We start from the raw sequence: 13,272 nt of genomic DNA, 5'->3' as shown, positions 1-13,272 counted from the left end.
CATTTAGCAGACAAGCATATCCAGAGCAATTAATGCATTCATCTTAACGTAGCAAGGTTAAGACAACCACATATTACAGTCATGTAATTAAAGTACACATTTTCCTCAAGCAGCTGTCAGCAAAGTCGGTGTCAGTAAGAAAAGACTAGTGTAATTATTTGAAGCCGATTTTAGCAGGTATAGCATTCTTTTCCTCGTCGACTTCTACCTTAAAGTAGGCTTTTTTGAAGGCTGCTTAGTGTTTATTCCATCATAATTCAAATTGAAAGTAATGTATTTGGGACACTACATTGAGACCATATACCATTACACTACTAGAAGTAACATTTGTCATTTAGCAGATGCTCTTATACAGAGTGACTTACATTACATTTACATTACATTTAAGTCATTTAGCAGACGCTCTTATCCAGAGCGACTTACAAATTGGTGCATTCACCTTATGACATCCAGTGGAACAGTCACTTTACAATAGTGCATCTAAATCTTAAGGGGGGGGGTGAGAGGGATTACTTATCCTATCCTAGGTATTCCTTAAAGAGGTGGGGTTTCAGGTGTCTCCGGAAGGTGGTGATTGACTCCGCTGTCCTGGCGTCGTGAGGGAGTTTGTTCCACCATTGGGGGGCCAGAGCAGCGAACAGTTTTGACTGGGCTGAGCGGGAGCTGTACTTCCTCAGTGGTAGGGAGGCGAGCAGGCCAGAGGTGGATGCTTCCCAGTCAAAACAGTTTGGGTATATATTATGAAAATTTTGTGCCATTTTTGTTCGGTGATTGGTCAACAGTACTACACCTAGTAGGAATGGGAACATGAAGTCATTCAACGAGAGAGACAGTTTTCATGCACATTTTTTCATTTGAGAAATATTGCACCAAACATCATGGCTAGATGTAAAATTGCTGTGACTAAGACCAAAAACATCATAATTAATGACAGATTTCTTGAGTTAGATTCATTTGGACTATGTTGAGGAAGTGTTCCTGGCTATGTTGTTGCTACAGTGGCTCAAGAGGGACAAATGGTACAATTGCAGAGTTTTTTTCTTGTTTTTCAAGCGAAGGTCTTTAGGGAGTATGAGAGCACAGATGGCCGCCATGCCTACCCGAGTTCTGCGAGGTGCAAACCGAACCTATGTATGCGGATTCCTTTACATTTAGTGCATAGATAGGTTAGACAACCACATATCCCAGTCAGTTAGTGCATTCATCTTCAGATAGCTAGGTGAGACAACCACATATCACAGTCAGTGCATTCATCTACAGGTAGCTAGGTGAGACAACCACATATCACAGTCAGTTAGTGCATTCATCTACAGGTAGCTAGGTGAGACAACCACATATCACAGTCAGTTAGTGCATTCATCTACAGGTAGCTAGGTGAGACAACCACATATCACAGTCAGTTAGTGCATTCATCTACAGGTAGCTAGGTGAGACAACCACATATCCCAGTCAGTTAGTGCATTCATCTACAGGTAGCTAGGTGAGACAACCACATATCACAGTCAGTTAGTGCATTCATCTACAGGTAGCTAGGTGAGACAACCACATATCCCAGTCAGTTAGTGCATTCATCTACAGGTAGCTAGGTGAGACAACCACATATCACAGTCAGTTAGTGCATTCATCTACAGGTAGCTAGGTGAGACAACCACATATCCCAGTCAGTTAGTGCATTCATCTACAGGTAGCTAGGTGAGACAACCACATATCCCAGTCAGTTAGTGCATTCATCTACAGGTAGCTAGGTGAGACAACCACATATCCCAGTCAGTTAGTGCATTCATCTACAGGTAGCTAGGTGAGACAACCACATATCACAGTCAGTTAGTGCATTCATCTACAGGTAACTAGGTGAGACAACCACATTTCCCAGTCAGTTAGTGCATTCATGTTAAGGTAGCTAGGTGAGACAACCACATATCACAGTCAGTTAGTAACATTCATGTTAAGGTAGCTAGGTGAGACATATCCCAGTCAGTTAGTGCATTCATCTACAGGTAGCTAGGTGAGACAACCATACCACAGTCACAGCAGCTGTCATCAAAGTCTGATGCCAGTAAGAAAAGACTAAGTGTCAGTGTAAGGAACGCGAGGGTATGACCTAACGTTTCAAAATGAATAGAGACGTGGCAGTTTGCAACAACAGTCATTGTAGCATTTAAAAAAATGTTAGTTATGTTTGGGTTATGCATGCTCCCCACATCGGGCTATTTTAGACTATGGCTCTGAAGAAGAATGAGAAGGATGCTCCCAGAGCCAAACCCAGGGACAGGAAGAATGCCATGATGGCACCAGCAGTCTCTGCCTCATGAGGAGCAACTAATCTGGAGAGAGAGGAGGAAGAGAGAGGAGGAAGAGAGAAGAGGGAAGAGAGAAAGGAGAGAGAGAGGGTGAGGGGATCAGGTGTCTTGCCAACTCCTATGGAAATGTCATGCAGAACATGGCTTGACAAGGCCAATGGAGCAGAAGCCAAAACCACAAACAGGTCTGGGACCAGGCTACAAACAATTCTGGGACCAACCTACTGTGGTAACACTTTAGGTGCAGTCTCAAACTGGGAGACATTTTTCTCTTGCAATAAATGACACCTTACGCAAATGCTTTGCTTGTACCGTGTGTGTTGTGCCTCCTAACGTTGGTAAAGGTTAGTGTAGGCCTAAATCACACTGCATATTATCATTTTGCTCATCCCATCTTATGTCAAATGTTAGTTAGCATTGCAAACGGTTAGTTTGCAATGCGTGTCATTATGAGAGGAAAATGTCGCCCTGTAGGCTAACTTGAAAGTTTCAAATCTATCTGGGTTTTCGCCCAGGCGAAGGAGGCAAGCGGTCTTACTTGGGGCCGAAGCACATGCAGAGGCTGGCCAGGTATCCGCTGGAGAAGGCGAAGAGGATCATGAAGACGATGAACCAGGCATCGTGTTGAAAGACGACAGGCAGGTTGTAGCGGGGCTGAACGTTGCACAGCATGAAGAGAGGCACAAAGATCACACGGGCTACCATAAAAATGGGCACCAGTTTGCTGTCCTTCCCAGGCTGAAAGTGGATGGCAGAGAAAGAGACATAGTACATTCAAATAAATCATAAGTCATAGTGCCATGGCTAAGTCATAGTGCTAAGGCTAAGTCATAGTGCTAAGGCTAAGTCATAGTGCTAAGGCTAAGTCATAGTACTAAGGCTAAGTCATAGTGCTAAGGCTAAGTCATAGTGCTAAGTCATAGTACTAAGTCATAGTACTAAGGCTAAGTCATAGTGCTAAGGCTAAGGGACAGTGCTAAGGCTAAGTCATAGTGCTAAGGCTAAGTCATAGTGCTAAGGCTAAGTCGTAGTGCAAAGGCTAAGTCATAGTGCTAAGGCTAAGGGACAGTGCTAAGGCTAACTCATAGTACTAGGGCTAAGAGACAGTGCTAAGGCTAAGGGACAGTGCTAAGGCTAAGGGACAGTGCTAAGGCTAAGGGACAGTGCTAAGGCTAAGTTACAGTGCTAAGGCTAAGTCATAGTGCTAAGGCTAAGTCATAGTGCTAAGGCTAAGTCATAGTGCTAAGGATTAGTCATAGTGCTAAGGCTAAGTTGTAGTGCTAAGTGATAGTGCCAAGGCTAAGTGATAAGTGCTTTATTCGATAGAAGATGATGACTTAAATTCACATTTAAAAACATTGTATGTTTAATAAAGCTTTCCTGCCGTGTTTATCTTAATTAAGCCGGTTGTAAAATGCATAGAAACTGGATTGATACATTCATAACATTCACAACGTCACCACAAGATGAGTAGATAAGATGCAAAAGGTATTTATCTTAAATTCAGGGTAGTTTAAAGTTTACTTGTATTTTTTTGTCTCTTAAAAAACTACTGTAAATTTACCATACCAGTAAAGGCCTATGGGTAACCTCTACTGTTCTGTTAGCGTCTACTGTTCTGTTAGCGTCTACTGTTCTGTTAGCATCTACTGTTCTGTTAGCGTCTACTGTTCTGTTAGCGTCTACTGTTCTGTTAGTGTCTACTGTTCTGTTAGCATCTACTGTTCTGTTAGCGTCTACTGTTATGTTAGTGTCTACTGTTCTGTTAGCATCTACTGTTCTGTTAGTGTCTACTGTTCTGTTAGTGTCTACTGTTCTGTTAGCATCTACTGTTCTGTTAGCGTCTACTGTTATGTTAGTGTCTACTGTTCTGTTAGCATCTACTGTTCTGTTAGTGTCTACTGTTCTGTTAGCGTCTGTGGTCCTTCTGTAGTTCAGTTGGTAGAGCATTGCGCTTGTAACGCCAGGGTAGAGGGTTCGATTCCCGGGACCACCCATACGTAGAATGTATGAACACATGACTGTAAGTCGCTTTGGATAAAAGCGTCCGCTAAATGGCATATATTATTATTATATTATATTATTACTGTTCTGTTAGCATCTACTGTTCTGTTAGCATCTACTGTTCTGTTAGCGTCTACTGTTCTGTTAGTGTTTACTGTTCTGTTAGCATCTACTGTTCTGTTAGCGGCTACTGTTCTGTTAGCGTTTACTGTTCTGTTAGCGTCTACTGTTCTGTTAGCGTCTACTGTTCTGTTAGTGTCTACTGTTCTGTTAGCATCTACTGTTCTGTTAGTGTCTACTGTTCTGTTAGCGTCTACTGTTCTGTTAGCATCTACTGTTCTGTTAGTGTCTACTGTTCTGTTAGCGTCTACTGTTCTGTTAGCGTCTACTGTTCTGTTAGCATCTACTGTTCTGTTAGCGTCTACTGTTCTGTTAGTGTGATCTGGAATCCTTAGTTCACAATATCCACAATTCAAATAAGTATCAGTTAGTTTCAGGCATATTCATTCAAATGAGCCGATTTCCTCCATTCTGTATCGTGTGTTTTGTTGCCGACTTACCCACATGCACACAGCAGTGAGGCTTCTCCCGGCCCAGTCGCTCACGGTTAAAGAGCAGGAAACAGCAGACGGGGATGAAGTACATCTCTGAGAGGAGAGGATAACGTACGATCACACACATTACCAGTGAATATTACCAGTCAATTTTTAGTTGTTGTTGTAAAGGCTCGTAAAATCAAAAGTGTGTGAGTATAACGTAAAATGAACAATAGAAACCATGCTCTTGTCATAGGTATTCATACACACAGACCCCAGGCGCCTTCATTAACGGCGGCAGACTAGACATCCACCGTGACAGCAGGGTAGACACCGATGGTGACGGTGAAGGAAAAACACACAGAGAGAGCCAGGACCCAGATCTACAGTCAATGGGTCAACAAGAAAGTACTTTTACATCACCTTTTTGGAGAGTTGGGACCATAGAAAATCGACTGGTTGGGAACATAGATCTTTCTGCATTATGACAACATTTGTATATAACACTAAACATTCTATGGCCGCCGTGTTAGTGCCACATTCAAAATAAATGGTGAATATTTTAACAATGCTACGTAACTAAATGTTTTGAATAGGAACGATATTACACATTCTAAATATACAGTTTGAAGTCGGAAGTTTACATACAGCCAAATACATTTAAACTCAGTTTTTCAAAATTCCTGACATTTAATCCTAGTAAAAATTCCCTGTCGTAGGTCAGTTGGGATCACCACTTTATTTTAAGAATGTGAAATGTCAGAATAATAGTAGAGAGAATTATTTATTTCAGCTTTTATTTCTTCCATCACATTCCCAGTGGGTCAGAAGTTTACTTACACTCAATTAGTATTTGGTGACATTGCCTTTAAATTGTTTAACTTGGGTCAAACGTTTCGGATAGTCGTCCACAAGCTTCCCACAATAAGTTGGGTGAATTTTTGCCCATTCCTCCTGACAGAGCTGGTGTAACGGAGTCAGGTTTGTAGGCCTCCTGACAGAGCTGGTGTAACGGAGTCAGGTTTGTAGGCCTCCTGACAGAGCTGGTGTAACGGAGTCAGGTTTGTAGGCCTCCTGACAGAGCTGGTGTAACGGAGTCAGGTTTGTAGGCCTCCTGACAGAGCTGGTGTAACGGAGTCAGGTTTGTAGGCCTCCTGACAGAGCTGGTGTAACGGAGTCAGGTTTGTAGGCCTCCTGACAGAGCTGGTGTAACGGAGTCAGGTTTGTAGGCCTGACAGAGCTGGTGTAACGGAGTCAGGTTTGTAGGCCTCCTGACAGAGCTGGTGTAACGGAGTCAGGTTTGTAGGCCTCCTTGCTCGTACATGCTTTTTCAGCTCTGTTCACAAGTTTTCTATAGGATTGAGGTCAGTGCTTTGACTTATTCATCCTTAAGCCATTTGTCACAACTTTAGAAGTATGCTTGGGGTCATTGTCCATTTGGAAGACCCATTTGCAACTAAGCTTCAACTTTCTAACTGATGTCTTGAGATGTTGCTTCAATATATCGTCATCATTTTCCTTCTCATGATGCCATCTATTTTGGCTAGTGCACCAGTCCCTCCTGCAGAAAAGCACCCCCACAACATGATGCTGCCACCCCCGTGCTTCACGGTTGGGATGGTGTTCTTTGGCTTGCAAGCCTCCCCCTTTTTCCTCCAAACATAACAATGGTCATTATGGCCAAACAGTTCTATTTTTGTTTCATCAGACCAGAGGACATTTCTCCAAAATGTACGACCTTTGTCCCCATGTGCAGTTGCAAACTGAAGTCTGGCTTCTTTTTTTATGGCGGTTGTGGAGCAGTGGCTTCTTCCTTGCTGAGCAGCCCTTCAGGTTATGTCGATATAGGACTCATTTTACTGTGGATATAGATAATTTTGTACCTGTTTCCTCCAGCCTCTTCACAAGGTCCTTTGCTGTTGTTCTGGGATTGATTTGCTCTTTTCGCACCAAAGTATGTTCATCTCTAGGAGACAGAACGCATCTCCTAACTGAGTGGTATGATGGCTGCGTGGTCCCATGGTGTTTATGTTTGTGTACTATCGTTTGTACAGATGAATGTGGTACCTTCAGGTGATTGGAAATTGCTCCCAAGGATGAACCAGACTTGTGGAGGTCTATAATTTTTTTTCTGAGGTTCTTGGCTGATTTATTTTGATTTTCCCATGATGTCAAGCAAGGAAGCACTGAGCTTGAAGGTAGACCTTGAAATACATCCACATGTACACCTCCAATTGACTCAAAATATGTCAATTAGCCTATCAGAAGTTTCTAAAGCTATGACATAATTGTATAAAATTTTCCAAGCTGTTTAAAAACCACAGTCAATATAGTGTATGTAAACTTCTGACCCACTGGAATTGTGATACAGTGAATTATAAGTGAAATAATCTGTCTGTAAACAATTGTTGGAAAATGACTTGTGTCATGCACCAAGTAGATGTCCTAACCGACTTGCCAAAACTATAGTTTGTTAACAAGAAGTTTGTGGAGTTGTTGAAAAACGAGTTTTAATGACTCCAACCTAAGTATGTGTAAACTACCGACTTCAACTGTATGGCTCTACGTTATACTAACTGAGTCCACCACAGAGGAAGTTTCCATCCCCCTAAAAGGAAACTGAGCCTGTTTTAGACTAGCAAAGTCTCCACCTCTCTAAACAGAAATTCTTAACCAATTTCCGCTCCATTTCCGAAATTATAAAGATGCGACCACCTGCGAAATCGTGATTTGTCCAAATAATCAGCAATGAAAAATCCGTGCACCGGAACAAAGTTCCTTGTATTTCTCAATGAACAAAAATGTCTTCATAATATAGGCACGTACTCGTCCGAACTATTTCTCCTGGGAAGCGTGCAGACGCTTTAAATTGTCGCTTCCCTAGTCTGTTGACAGACGCAACGATTTCATACAGTATGTTACGTCCGTTTGTCCACGAGAGATTCATTCAACCCAGGATAGAGAGCAGTATGAGGGTAGGTATAGGGTAGGTATAGGGTAGGTATAGGGTAGGTATAGGGTAGGTATAGGGTAGGTATAGGGTAGGTATAGGGTAGGTATAGGGAAGGTATAGGGTAGGTATAGGGTAGGTATAGGGTAGGTATAGGGTAGGTATAGGGAAGGTATAGGGTAGGTATAGGGTAGGTATAGGGTAGGTATAGGGTAGGTATAGGGTAGGTATAGGGTAGGTATAGGGTAGGTTTAGGGTAGGTATAGGGTAGGTATAGGGTAGGTATAGGGTAGGTATAGGGTAGGTATAGGGTAGGTATAGGGTAGGTTTAGGGTAGGTATAGGGTAGGTATAGGGTAGGTTTAGGGTAGGTATAGGGTAGGTATAGGGTAGGTATAGGGTAGGTATAGGGTAGGTATAGGGTAGGTATAGGGTAGGTATAGGGTAGGTATAGGGTAGGGTATAGGGTAGGTATAGGGTAGGTATAGGGTAGGTATAGGGTAGGTATAGCGTAGGTATAGGGTAGGTATAGGGTAGGTATAGGGTAGGTATAGGGTATAGGGTAGGTATAGGGTAGGTATAGGGTAGGTATAGGGTAGGTATAGGGTATAGGGTAGGTATAGGGTAGGTATAGGGTATAGGGTAGGTATAGGGTAGGTATAGGGTAGGTATAGGGTAGGTATAGGGTAGGTATAGGGTAGGTATAGGGTAGGTATAGGGTAGGTATAGGGTATAGGGTAGGTATAGGGTAGGTATAGGGTAGGTATAGGGTAGGTATAGGGTAGGTATAGGGTATAGGTAGGTATAGGGTAGGTATAGGGTAGGTATAGGGTAGGTATAGGGTAGGTATAGGGTAGGTATAGGTAGGTATAGGGTAGGTATAGGGTAGGTATAGGGCAGGTAGGTATAGGGTAGGTATAGGCAGGTATAGGGTAGGTATAGGCAGGTATAGGCAGGTATAGGGTAGGTATAGGGTAGGTATAGGCAGGTATAGGGTATAGGGTAGGTATAGGGTAGGTATAGGGTAGGTATAGGGCAGGTATAGGGTAGGTATAGGGTAGGTATAGGGCAGGTATAGGGCAGGTATAGGGTAGGCAGGTATAGGGCAGGTATAGGGTAGGTATAGGGCAGGTATAGGGCAGGTATAGGGCAGGTATAGGGTAGGTATAGGGCAGGTATAGGTATAGGCAGGTATAGGGCAGGTATAGGGCAGGTATAGGGTATAGGGTAGGTATAGGGTAGGTATAGGGTAGGTATAGGCAGGTATAGGGCAGGTATAGGGCAGGTATAGGGTAGGTATAGGGTATAGGGCAGGTATAGGGTAGGTATAGGGTAGGTATAGGGGGTAGGTATAGGGCAGGTATAGGGCAGGTATAGGGTAGGTATAGGGTAGGTATAGGGTAGGTATAGGGTATAGGTAGGTATAGGGTAGGTATAGGGTAGGTATAGGGTAGGTATAGGGTAGGTATAGGGTAGGTATAGGGCAGGTATAGGCAGGTATAGGGTAGGTATAGGGTAGGTATAGGGCAGGTATAGGGTAGGTATAGGGTATAGGGTAGGTATAGGGTAGGTATAGGCAGGCATAGGTATAGGGTAGGTATAGGGTAGGTATAGGGTAGGTATAGGGGTATAGGGTAGGTATAGGTATAGGGTAGGTATAGGGTAGGTATAGGGTAGGTATAGGGTAGGTATAGGGTATAGGGTAGGTATAGGGTAGGTATAGGGTAGGTATAGGGTAGGTATAGGGTAGGTATAGGGTAGGTATAGGGTAGGTATAGGGTAGGTATAGGGTAGGTATAGGGTAGGTATAGGTATAGGGTAGGTATAGGGTATAGGTATAGGGTATAGGGCAGGTATAGGGGTATAGGTATAGGTATAGGTATAGGTATAGGTATAGGGTAGGTATAGGGTAGGTATAGTATAGGCAGGTATAGGGTAGGTATAGGGTAGGTATAGGGTAGGTATAGGGTATAGGGTAGGTATAGGGTAGGTATAGGGTAGGTATAGGGTAGGTATAGGGTAGGTATAGGGTAGGTATAGGGTAGGTATAGGGTATAGGGTAGGTATAGGGTAGGTATAGGGTAGGTATAGGGGGTATAGGGTAGGTATAGGGTAGGTATAGGGTAGGTATAGGGTATAGGGTAGGTATAGGGTAGGTATAGGGTATAGGGTAGGTATAGGGTAGGTATAGGGTAGGTATAGGGTATAGGGTAGGTATAGGGTAGGTATAGGGTAGGTATAGGGTAGGTATAGGGTAGGTATAGGGTAGGTATAGGGTATAGGGTAGGTATAGGGTAGGTATAGGGTAGGTATAGGTATAGGGTAGGTATAGGGTAGGTATAGGGAAGAATATCAAAAGTGTGATTGAGGGTGAATCTTTAGTTCGGGGATCTACTTTCTAAAGCCATGTAAAAACGAGTATTTAAAAAGTATTTATTGCTATAGTGGGTTTATAATCCATTAAATACCTACAGTATATAAAACGCGTATTGGGTTTTCATTGTTTTTCCAATTCAGAAAGTTAATTGAATTTATTTTGTTGTTTTTGTTGAAATACTCACTCGTAATATGCTATGACAGTGACTGGTTCATTCAACATGCTAAATTAGCTAAATTAACGTGTAATTTTTTATCGATTAGCGAGAAGTGTCTGCAAATGTGCCTCTTAAAATGACGTAATGTAATGTTTTGTATTTGCTTTTAAAGCACAGTAACGATTTTCAGTTCATCAATAGAATTTCAATTCATCCCCTGAATTGTTTTAGGTCGGGATTTAATTCGTGCTACAACAAACTTTTTAAATTTACAGTTGAGCCAACATGCGCAGAGTTTACCATGAATGCGATCTCCGTGAACATCTGAGGAAATGTCTTTAATTAAAAGCCTCATTGTGTGGGCTGTCTAGTGTCCTACTCTAAAGCGAGCCATGGTTTGAATTCCGGCCTCAATCTAAACATAATTATGCCATACCTTCTTGAAGATGGTCAGCATGGACACGGTTTGTTCCTCTTCTCCTTGTTTGAGAACTGGTGTAGTCGCTGCAGCATTTTCTGGAGGGAGAAGGAACGAGGCTATTTTAATGTTCATGAAAGCAATGTATTGGATAGCCTCGTTCCTATCCAATACATTGCTTTCATGATCCTTAAAATAAAAATATATTCAACAAGTGTCCAAGTTTATGCATGGCTTGGATTTACTTATCTATACATAAAACGTGACAACTATCTTTCTCTTATTTTTACATATGTGACCAAACATAAATGTCATTTTACCGTCCAGCCTGTTCACCTCGTCACTAAGCCTGTTTCCACGTTGTCTCTTGCTGTAATATCGATAGAACTCCTAAAGTAAGGTTCAGAACACGAAATTACAATCAATTATCTCACACTGGGATGTTAATTAACAAAACAGGAGAGATGAACTGGAATGGAAGTATTACATATATTTGACATTTACACACTGGTAAATTATTATGTGATGAATGAAAAGGGGAGGAAGTATTAGTTGATTATGAAGTATTAGTTGTATTATGAAGTATTGGTTGTATTATGAAGTATTAGTTGTATTATGAAGTGTTAGTTGTATTAGTTGTATTAGTTGTATTATGAAGTATTAGTTGTATTGGTTGTATTAGTTGTATTATGAAGTGTTAGTTGTATTGGTTGTATTAGTTGTATTATGAAGTATTGGTTGTATTAGTTGTATTATGAAGTGTTAGTTGTATTGGTTGTATTAGTTGTATTATGAAGTATTGGTTGTATTATGAAGTATTAGTTGTATTATGAAGTATTCGTTGTATTAGTTGTATTATGAAGTATTGGTTGTATTATGAAGTATTAGTTGTATTAATTGTATTAGTTGTATTATGAAGTGTTAGTTGTATTATGAAGTATTAGTTGTATTATGAAGTATTGGTTGTATTATGAAGTATTCGTTGTATTAGTTGTATTATGAAGTATTAGTTGTATTATGAAGTATTAGTTGTATTATGAAGTATTAGTTGTATTATGAAGTATTAGTATTAGTTGTATTAATTGTATTAGTTGTATTATGAAGTGTTAGTTGTATTATGAAGTATTAGTTGTATTATGAAGTATTGGTTGTATTATGAAGTATTCGTTGTATTAGTTGTATTATGAAGTATTGGTTGTATTATGAAGTATTAGTTGTATTATGAAGTATTGGTTGTATTAGTTGTATTAATTGTATTAGTTGTATTATGAAGTATTAGTTGTATTATGAAGTATTGGTTGTATTATGAAGTATTGGTTGTATTAGTTGTATTAATTGTATTAGTTGTATTATGAAGTATTAGTTGTATTATGAAGTATTGGTTGTATTATGAAGTATTGGTTGTATTATGAAGTATTAGTTGTATTAGTTGTATTATGAAGTATTAGTTGTATTAGTTGTATTATGAAGTATTATATATGCTATATATATATATATATGCTATTTATATATGCTATTTATATATGCTATTTAGCAGACGCTTTTATCCAAAGCGACTTACAGTCATGTGTGCATACATTCTATGTATGGGTGGTCCCGGGATCGTATTAGTTGTATGCTCTACCAACTGAGCTACAGAAGGACCACAAGTATTAGTTGTATTATGAAGTATTAGTTGTATTATGAAGTATTAGTTGTATTATGAAGTATTAGTTGTATTATGAAGTATTGGTTGTATTATGAAGTATTGGTTGTATTAGTTGTATTATGAAGTATTGGTTGTATTATGAAGTATTGGTTGTATTAATTGTATTAGTTGTATTAGTTGTATTAATTGTATTAGTTGTATTATGAAGTATTGGTTGTATTATGAAGTATTAGTTGTATTATGAAGTATTGGTTGTATTATGAAGTATTAGTTGTATTAGTTGTATTATGAAGTATTAGTTGTATTATGAAGTATTAGTTGTATTATGAAGTATTGGTTGTATTATGAAGTATTAGTTGTATTATGAAGTATTAGTTGTATTATGAAGTATTAGTTGTATTATGAAGTATTAGTTGTATTATGAAGTATTAGTTGTATTATGAAGTATTGGTTGTATTATGAAGTATTGGTTGTATTAGTTGTATTATGAAGTATTGGTTGTATTATGAAGTATTGGTTGTATTAGTTGTATTATGAAGTATTAGTTGTATTATGAAGTATTAGTTGTATTAGTTGTATTATGAAGTATTAGTTGTATTATGAAGTATTAGTTGTATTATGAAGTATTAGTTGTATTATGAAGTATTAGTTGTATTATGAAGTATTGGTTGTATTATGAAGTATTGGTTGTATTAGTTGTATTATGAAGTATTGGTTGTATTATGAAGTATTGGTTGTATTAATTGTATTAGTTGTATTAGTTGTATTAATTGTATTAGTTGTATTATGAAGTATTGGTTGTATTATGAAGTATTAGTTGTATTATGAAGTATTGGTTGTATTATGAAGTATTAGTTGTATTAGTTGTATTATGAAGTATTAG

General features: G+C 39.6%; 1 protein-coding gene across 2 annotated transcripts in view; it reads right to left on the bottom strand.

Annotated features, from left to right (window-relative positions):
* Nucleotides 1–1,969: 1,969 nt before the first annotated feature.
* Nucleotides 1,970–13,272, bottom strand: part of LOC124048064 (equilibrative nucleoside transporter 1-like) — a 28,946-nt gene continuing 17,643 nt past the window's right edge. The window contains exons 5-9 of one of the 2 annotated variants that reach the window (XM_046368464.1): nt 11,062–11,131; nt 10,760–10,839; nt 4,865–4,951; nt 2,839–3,038; nt 1,970–2,324 (exon numbers count right to left, since the gene is read on the bottom strand). In XM_046368464.1, the coding sequence (XP_046224420.1) occupies nt 2,213–2,324; nt 2,839–3,038; nt 4,865–4,951; nt 10,760–10,839; nt 11,062–11,131 (549 nt within the window). In that variant the 3' untranslated portion in view covers nt 1,970–2,212. The remainder of the gene's footprint in view (nt 2,325–2,838; nt 3,039–4,864; nt 4,952–10,759; nt 10,840–11,061; nt 11,132–13,272) is intronic. The other variant, XM_046368465.1, reaches the window with a different exon arrangement.

Source organism: Oncorhynchus gorbuscha, linkage group LG11, assembly GCF_021184085.1.
Source record: "Oncorhynchus gorbuscha isolate QuinsamMale2020 ecotype Even-year linkage group LG11, OgorEven_v1.0, whole genome shotgun sequence".
In the NCBI taxonomy this organism is placed as follows: Eukaryota; Metazoa; Chordata; class Actinopteri; order Salmoniformes; family Salmonidae; genus Oncorhynchus; species Oncorhynchus gorbuscha.
This window is presented reverse-complemented; position numbering and strand designations above follow the sequence as displayed.